General features: G+C 34.6%; 1 protein-coding gene across 1 annotated transcript; it reads left to right on the top strand.

Annotated features, from left to right (window-relative positions):
- The first annotated feature begins 7,124 nt into the window (after positions 1-7,124).
- Positions 7,125-8,619, top strand: LOC133816446 (probable UDP-N-acetylglucosamine--peptide N-acetylglucosaminyltransferase SEC). Its single transcript, XM_062248939.1, has 4 exons — positions 7,125-7,362; positions 7,504-7,631; positions 7,717-7,799; positions 7,950-8,619. The coding sequence occupies exons 1-4, from the start codon at positions 7,357-7,359 to the stop codon at positions 8,057-8,059; spliced, it is 327 nt and encodes a 108-aa protein (XP_062104923.1). The 5' UTR covers positions 7,125-7,356; the 3' UTR covers positions 8,060-8,619.
- Positions 8,620-9,133: the final 514 nt, after the last annotated feature.

The raw sequence follows: 9,133 nt of genomic DNA, 5'->3' as shown, positions 1-9,133 counted from the left end.
TTCTGATATAGATTTTGCTCGGGCAGCTCTTGGCGCTTCTACTGGCTGTACAGGTTGCTCAATGATAACCTGCAGGCCAAGGTTTTGTTCTTCATTGTTTGCAGGTGGTACTTCGTAGTTCTGAGAATTGTTGGGTGGTATAGGGAGTCGTCCCAGAAGGGTGTTTAATCTTTCAGCTTAGAGGGCATCAGCGTCCTCCTGTCTCTTTTGCCCTCTTTCTATTTGAGCTCCCTGCGTCTCCACTAGCCTTTGCAGATTGGTCATCTGCTCGGCTATCTCGCGAACTCTATCAGCTTGGTTTGGAGCTCTAGCGGCAGGCGCGTTCTGAGCTCTATCAGCAGGTGCGGCCTGGCCTCGGCCAGCAACACCCCTTCCTCTTTGAGCTCTTGTCCTTGCCAATTGTTTGATTTCAATCAAAAGCTCTTAAGCGCATAAGGACGAGAAGTTAATATTGACACAGATAGTTAATCAACCTAATTAAGCACACCAAACATATCAAGCACAACAAGCAATCAACATTTTTTAACAAAAGTTAGCAACTTCATTTCATAACCTATACCATATACAACAACGTTTGAAGTTTGGGTTGGCAAGTCTAAGGGATTTACAAAATTAGCCCTAAAAAAATGGACTTATATCCCTGCTAGACCAGTTACTAATTTCCTTAATCATATACAAGGTAGGTACATATTTCAAAAGTAGGTGGGCTTCTAACACCTATGCAGCTCCTAACACCCAGTCGAAGTCGTTGTCAGCGGCCATATCAGAACCTCCATCTGGATCCTCCTCGGGATCTTCCTCAGTCTAGTCCATCGGCTCCTCATAAGAAATTTACCCCGCCGCCGAGTTCGTCATCAGCCACTTCCTCCATTGGCGGGTTCTCAGCTACAACCAAAGTCCTACAACCTAGTCGGTTTGCAAGGTCTTTACAAAAAAGTATCAACAAGACCCTCACAGCATAACCTAATCTAAGCTGTCCATCAACATATCCAGCTCTATGTCGGTATCCTCGTCAGACTACTCGAGATCCTCATCTGGCTCTACTGAAGACTTCCGTCATGTACTGCGTACATTGCCAAATGGCACGCCAATGTCGTCATTCGTACTCGAAGTGGCAAGGAATTCTCATCGTTAAAGAGTCTATAGAGAATCGATTCTAGGCGAAGGGATCATGAGTAGTTTTCCTATCACAGGGTCACCTATCTCAGGTATATCAACCATAACCTACAATTTATAGAATTGAGGTGAATAAAAAGAAAACAACACACTAAAGGAAGAAACAGTACTTACAGTGAGTGCCGGTCTATCTTTGCGAAATGTACATGTGGGTTGTCTACAGAACCGGCTCAACTCAAGCTCTGATACCAACTGTAACGACCCGGATTTTCAAGACTCGATAATGCGGAAATATAAATGTTTTCATTTAACAAAATGTCTCAAAAACCCGTATAAAAAAAAACTTTTTAAAAAGTCGTATGGCCATACTTAACATTTAGTTACAAACATATTTTATAAAGAGTAGAGTGAGCCTAGTTTAGGAAAATTACACAACATTTCAAAAATTAAAACGGCTTCCCAAAAGGTCGGTCCACATGTACATTTGCAAGGAAGACTCCAGCGCTCACTGCTCTGCCTTGCCCTTGTTCTTACCTACAACATGAAACAACTAGGTAAGCGAAAACGCTTAGTAAGATCAACTTTCAAACAAAGCATGTAGAGGATTAGGGTTCCAGATCCTACACAATCAATTTCAAGAACGCTAAAGCGTCCTGGCAAACTTATGGTCATGCCTGATAACCAAGGATAAATTAATTCATAACTAGATAAAAAAAATCTTGCACTCAGAAAAACCCAGAACAAGCAGATATATTATATCACAACTATATCTTACCAACAATTATATCCCTGCACTCAGAAAATCCCAGAGCACACAGATATATTATATCACAATATAATTCGAGACCAAGGCTCGACAATTTCCCACAATTCATGCGTAACGCGCCCTTCAACATAATTGCTAATCTGTAAAAGAGAACCGAGTCTCCACACTAAGATCTAGCCAATAAATATTCTCATCAAGGGTAACTATCGTGTTACCTAGGGCATCGCTACTTATCCAAAAGTTCCAATTTACACGGTTTTACGGAGACATCTATGTTAATCAGTGGTGCTGGTGAGCAGTTGCCCCTAGGGTGTTCAGCCTCACTCTATCTTGGCAACCCCTAGTATCTCTAGGCACTCTCACTGAATGGCCAATATTCACGGCTGCTATCCAGGAATAACTTATCAGAGCACTTGCTCGGATTCTAACCGTCCAATGATTAAGTAAGCATGAGGGCCCCTAGGTCCCATTTATCTTGGCGCCCCTAGGTTTAACCAGCTTATCCTCATCTCATGGCCACCCGTCGCGGTAATGAACCGGACATAAATAAAATCAAGCAGTGTGACGGGGATCAACCTTCTAGGATATGACGGACTTCTACCGTTCATATTTTCTAAATCAGCACTCACTAGACTAACGTCTCTAAGCAACTTTCTATGACAGCCTATATATATATGCATGTATCCCTATACTAACATACAAGACAATAATCATTTCATGTTGCAGACATACAATATAAGTTGACTTACTTGGAGTCCTTAGCGCTCAGCAGGTTTTCACCCTCCAACGTTCAGTCCAGTTACGCTTAGCCAATACTGTAGTTATCCATACAGTATACTCGGATTAATTATGGCACTCATAATTCATTATTATTATTTTGGGCAGTTTGGTCATTTTAATAAAAGTCATTTGTAAGGATTTATAATCCTTATTTGGTTTTAAACCTATTAAGGAAAGTCATACAAAATATTCGAGACAAAACCCTAAGTCTCGGGGAGACCTATCCTAAGGTCTCGATACCTAGGCTCGGGTATCACAATGGTATTTCTCCACAACCCGCTAAAAATCTTATTCTTTCAAGGTATCGCTATTAACCCGCACTTTCGACTAGTCGGTTAAAATATGTAAGATTTTAGCCAGCATTATATCCAGAAAATACAAATAAATTCCTTAATTATTTTTAAAGAAAATAAACTCTTAAATTTTCCTTTTAGTTTTCTTAAGGTTTTAATATCCAAAAACTGATTTAAGAAAATTGCCTAATTTGTCTTAATTAGGAAAACCGTTATAAATTTCTCATCCTGACAAATAAATTTTCCAAATACAATTAATCAATTTTACTTACTAGAAAAATAATTCATTTAATTGTTTTCTCAAAATATAGGGTTTTAAACCCTCTTTTAATTTATTAACTATTAATAAATTAAATCTCTTATTTTTAAAAAGAATAAAAACTCCTTAATAAAAATAATTCATTTAAACTCAAAGGGGTAAGTTTAGTGAAAATATGATTTCAAGACTTACCAATTTATATATTGAAATAAGCAAAATTTTACTTTTTACCTTATGTTCCAAAATCTCATTTTTACACTCAATGTGAAAAACCTATTTTTTTCACATTTTTAACTACATACTTCGTTAGTTCATAACTTGAAATTTACTTACCAAATTGTTACCAAAATTTCCCAATTCCATTTTTGTTATGCCATTTAGGTCTTTGTAAAATCTTAGGTCAAAATGAGCATTTTTTATTGGTGAAATCATTTTCCAACAATGAGGTAAAAATGACCTTATATTCAAGTCCTTATTTTTTCCAAACTTTGACAGTTAATAACTTTCAAACCGTTCAATATTTTCTTACCAAATTTTACAGTGGAATAATAGGTTATGCCAGAAATATGTCCACAAAATTTTAGAAAAAATTGGGTTCATTTGCCCTATACAGTGGCTGTCCAAACTTGGTTCCGAAAATAAGAATACGAAAAAACAGTTTTTTTACCTAAACTTTGAAATAGCATAACTTACTCATTTCTAAACATTTTTTTGTGTTTCAAAAGCTCAATTTTATGTGCTCAATCTCAAAAACATCACAGTACAATTTAATTTTACAAAAACAATATACAGTGGCTGCTTGACCCCTTGGAAGTCACAGCTTAAAACATGTTTTGTTTTAGGGTATCCTACAAAACCCTTGGGGGTTTTGGTTCCCATTTTCAAAAATCTATACACATGCATCATAAAAATTATTAAACAACTACCATAACCTTATTACATCACCAACAAGAAACTTTAAGCATTAAATATACAAAATAATGCTTAAAACTAAAAACCCTACAACAAAATCATAAAAAGTAAACTTTTTACCTCTTTGGTGTTCTTGCTTAAGGTTTGGACCTTCCTATTAGCTTTGGCTCCTCCAAAACCTTTCAAAATCCCTAACCAACTTCCCCCAACAACATAGTTAATTAGCTATTTGAAACTCTAAGCTTAAAACTTTACAAAAGCCTAGATTAGTGAAGCTTTACCTTAGGGAAAATACTTCCTAGACCAAGACTTAGCCTCCAAGTTTTCCTTGGTGTTCTTGAGGTTGAATATTGAGGGAACACTTTGAGAGGTCTTCAAAAATCAGATGAGTGAATGAGAGAGGGAGAGTGATCGGTTCTTAGTGTGGGTATTGCTCACAAAACTCTTCAAAATATCACAAAGTACTTGAGTGCTTTTCTACCCACTTGCCCACTTGACTTCTTCATTAAATGGGATTTAATCTTTATAAAATTGGGTTCACACCACTCTAAAATACCACATGGCCGGCCACCCTTTGCCACATATGATCATTTCATTTTATTTTATTTTTTTAATATAGGTTAATAAATGTTTCATAAGAAGAAAAGTCCAAATTGACTTTTGACACATTTTTCACTCTTATTAAGTTTTAATCACCAAACTTAACATTAATTAATTAAATTAAATGTCTCTCACATTTAATTTAATTAATCACATAATAAAATTTAACCTAAGGTCCATTCAAGGAATAAAATTCCCCATTTCGGCAAAATTAGGCATTTACCACAAAATGCCTTAAAATTTACATTTTCTTTTAGGTTTATTATTTTTGACCAAACTTTAACTTTTATGAATGTATTTTATGCCCAAAATATAATTGCCATGATTTTTCGTTTTATTTTCCGAGATTTTTACCCGATCAGGGTTTTTGTGTCGGTCTAGGACCGAAAGTCTTATCTTGACTTTTAAAATCAAAAAATTCATATTTTGGCTAGCAATAACTCATGGAATACTTACAAACAAAATATAATATTTTTTAAAATAATATTCTTAACCCGGGGGAAAAATCCCGACCCGAGTCGTTTAAAGGTACCCAAAAACGTAGGACGTTACACATACAAGCCAAACATGGACATTGATTCATATGCAAGTTGTACTACCAACTGTCTTGCTCCTCTTGCTAAGGTCGGTTGCTACTTGTTTTTATTTTTTTTGTTTTGGTTCTTGCTGTAGTTGTTTTTTCTTCTTCTTTGTGTGTGTGTGCGCGCACGTGGTCTGGATGAGTAGAAGAAACAGAAACAGAATTGATTTACAAAGAGTAGAGAGACCAAAAGAAAAACCAAAGACTGACAGTCTTACTAGAAACAGCAAGATGAAAAGTATGGGAAATTTCTTTATAAAGCAACAATGAGCTGTGATTTTTGTAATGATTAGTGAAATTGTTCAAAATTGATTTTGAATTTATGAATGCATCTAGTTATATTTCCTTGTGCTTTTGGTTTTAACTAATACGCTTTTGGTCTTGCTCCTCTTGCGTGTGTGTGGAAACAACAAGCTACAAGAATAAGAAATTTCTTTAAAAAGTAACAAATGAGTTGTCATTTTTTGAAATGATTAGTGAAATGGCTTCTTTCACTTTAACTTTGTTTGCCTTCCATGAAGATTGGGCGAAAAAAGGTCTAGTTGAAGCAGCAAAGAGAAGCTGGTAAAAGGTCAATCCCCTATTTTTTGTTGTGTTATTTGAATTTATGTCTTTCTATTTTCAGTAAATCCTATAAGTGATTGACAATTAGTTTGATTCGGGTTAAGATTAACAGTAACTTAACTCAATCTGGTTATTATGCTTGACCACTTTCACATCAACAGAATAATGCCAAAAACTTCCCCCTTCCATACAAAAAAAATAGAGAACAGAACTAATACAACAAAAAAACATAAATATATACATATAGATATATATAATGCTTGATTCATAGAGAGAGAATGCTGAGAGAGTGAGCCAACTAGCCTAACAAAATTTCTATATATAACATAAAAACTAAATAAACTACACACACATACAAAAAATGCTTGTAAATATACAGTAGCATATGTAGACAAGCTTTTAGATTTAGTTCTTTTCATTGCCTCATTTTGTTGGAACTTTTTAAGTCTTGGTCAACACTATCATAACATCTATAAGTGTAAATAGACTTCTTAACAAAACATTCTATAGCCATTAAGCTTTTGGTTTGAGCAAGTGTTGATGGGCTGTACTTGAAGCATATATAATAGCTATTTTTTGCCAACCATTATGTTGCTATTGCCAAGTCACACAATTATCTTGCCATATTTTACATTTCAGGTTCTCAATGAAGCTTATTAGCATTCATGTATTTTCTCAATATATGTACGCTCTTCAGTGTTTCTGGCTTGTAAGTGAATTTACTTGCACCTGATTCTTAAATTAATTTTATTCTGTTTTAGCTACATGATTTTGATACGTGCATTGCAAAAAATTAAGAAGCTATTCAAATTGATCCTCACTTTGCTGAGTGTTATGGAAACATGGAAAATGCTTTGAAGGTAATCTTTAGTATCTTTTACATGCACCCAGCTATATTTTCAGGTGAGTTGTTTTAAGAGCTTTGCTTTCCTTTTAGTCATTACAGAGATAGCAAAACTAGGAAAGTTTAAAGATTGTTTGTTCTAACATTGTTCCTGTGTATAATTTTCTATTGAAAGGAAGAGTCAAGAAATCAGTTTGATTAAAATATTGGTATACTGTTACAAAAATAGCATTACTGTTTTTGAGTTTTTTTAGTCTTGGGATGGTACAGTTTACAATGTCATAAAGTTGAGGAAAATTACTAAGGAGTTGTTTTTAGACTTATTTTTTTTGGCAAATCAGTTTGGATGATGATTTATTTTGGATGATGATCTATTTTGGTTTCATGGTTTATAGGAAGCAAGAGCTCTTCTAGGAAGACTTGAGTATCAAAAGGGTAACATAGAAGCTGCACTTCATGAATTTGAAGGAATAGACATTGCTGTAGTGACTCCTAGGATGAAAGGATCCATTTCTAGAAGATGTGAACAAAATAGACACCGTTCACAGAGTGATTCTGTCCCACCTATGTCCATGCACGCTGTTAGTCTGCTCCTTGAAGCTGTTCTTCTCAAAGCAAAATCATTGCAAGGCCTTGGACGATATGAAGGTATTTCCTTTACCTAACTGTAATTTCATTCTTAGTTCATAGCTTTGGAATTCTGTTTCACATTATTGCTGCTGCTGTCTAGTACTAGTCAAAGTAGTTTTTCTTTTCCTGTGACAGCACTACTTCATGCTTCTCTTGCAGAAAAATTGTGATGTGTTAGACCCGAACTGCCAACCCAAGAGATCTAGCTATGGGTTACCTGAGGAAAAATTTATATTTGCTTGTTTTAACCAGCTATACAAGATGGATCCTGATATTTTCAATACATGGTTAGTCGAGTGTTTATATTTGCATAACTTTGAATTGATTGAATCACAGCAATAACTATACTAATTCATGTGTCGATAAATGCAGGTGCAACATCCTTAAGCGAGTACCAAATAGTGCACTTTGGCTTCTCAGATTTCCTGCTGCTGGCAAGTCGAGACTCTGCAATTGTACTGCCATTTTACCATTTCTCAAGATAAATCATTTACATGCATAATATTTGAATTCTTTTTTGTTATTTATATTTCATAATGTAGTAATGGGTATTTATCTTACAAAGGAAAGATAAATTAGTAACTGATAAACTATTGGTGTTCTAGATGCTGTTCAAAGAGGTGTACAACCAGATCAGATTATTTTCACAGATGTTGCCATGAAGGGTGAACATATCGAGCGCAGTGCTTTAGCAGATTTAGTCTTGGACACGTAAGCATGCTTAATACGTTTTTTTTCTATTTTTTTATTATTCAAGTGTATTTATCTTAGTACAATACAATATGTAACTTTATTTTGACATTTGATGTTGCTAATGCTGATTAATTTTGCTATTGTTGTTTTGTTTCTTTATTTTTTTTTTTGGTGGTGTGTGCTCTGTAGCATTGCATTTAGTTAGCTTAATATTTAGCTCATATTTTCTTGAGTCGTTGCACCATAATTCCCTTAATCAAGAGTCGTGTTCTGTCCCAAGGACAATACTCATCTTTTAGTTAATTCCACTTGTATCTTGATCAGGTTATGAAGTAATTTTTTTTATTATCTATATTGTGTTGAGACTTTCTCATTACTCAAAGCCTATTGTGAAAATCGAAATTGTGAAGCTCCAAGAATATGAAGAGACTTTGATTGCATCTTTAAATCTTTATCATTATTTTCATACGGCATTTATCATATATTTTCCTTCAATCAATGGCTTATTATTAAGAGAAGTCTATTACTCTGAATTAGATTATCTTCTTCTCCACCTCTTTGGACCTAGGGAAAAAAATTGTAGTCATTGTCCTCCTCTCCTTCTCTCCTCTGATTTCTCATTTTCCCTTTTTTGTAGAATTAATGATGCTTTTTTGGGCATATTTTATCTGCTTTAGTTTGTTTTGAATATATTCTTCGTTTTAAATTTGTATTTTAAGTTTCTCTGGGTTTGAGTATGTTTTCTTTGCTTTGAGTTTAAATATAATAACCACAAGTATGTTTGTCAAGTTTGGCTTTATTTTTTCTTGTTTTCATGTTTTATAAGCAGTTATTAGTTGTTGTTTAGTACGGTAAAAGACTGCTGGTCTATTTATTAGGCTCATGGGTGGAAATGCAGACTGCTGGTCTATTTATTAGGCTCAGTATGTTTTCTCTGCTGCCCTTGTTTTTACTCGAGTACTTCACCCTTTCGAAAGGTTAATCTTTTGAGCAAATTACTTAATACCAAGCAAAATTCAGAACTTAGAAATACTTTGTAAGTATGCACATTTGTGATACAGAGGACCTGTTTTTAAGCTCTTGTAATACTACATTT

Source organism: Humulus lupulus, chromosome 2, assembly GCF_963169125.1.
Source record: "Humulus lupulus chromosome 2, drHumLupu1.1, whole genome shotgun sequence".
Lineage (NCBI taxonomy): Eukaryota > Viridiplantae > Streptophyta > Magnoliopsida > Rosales > Cannabaceae > Humulus > Humulus lupulus.
Note: the sequence above shows the minus strand (reverse complement) of the source record. Positions and strands in the feature narration are given on the sequence as shown.

Coding starts and splice junctions, on each gene's coding strand:
- LOC133816446 (XM_062248939.1), top strand. Junction 7,632..7,716: donor CCTGATATTTTCAATACATG/GTTAGTCGAGTG, acceptor CGATAAATGCAG/GTGCAACATCCTTAAGCGAG. Junction 7,800..7,949: donor CAAGTCGAGACTCTGCAATT/GTACTGCCATTT, acceptor TTGGTGTTCTAG/ATGCTGTTCAAAGAGGTGTA.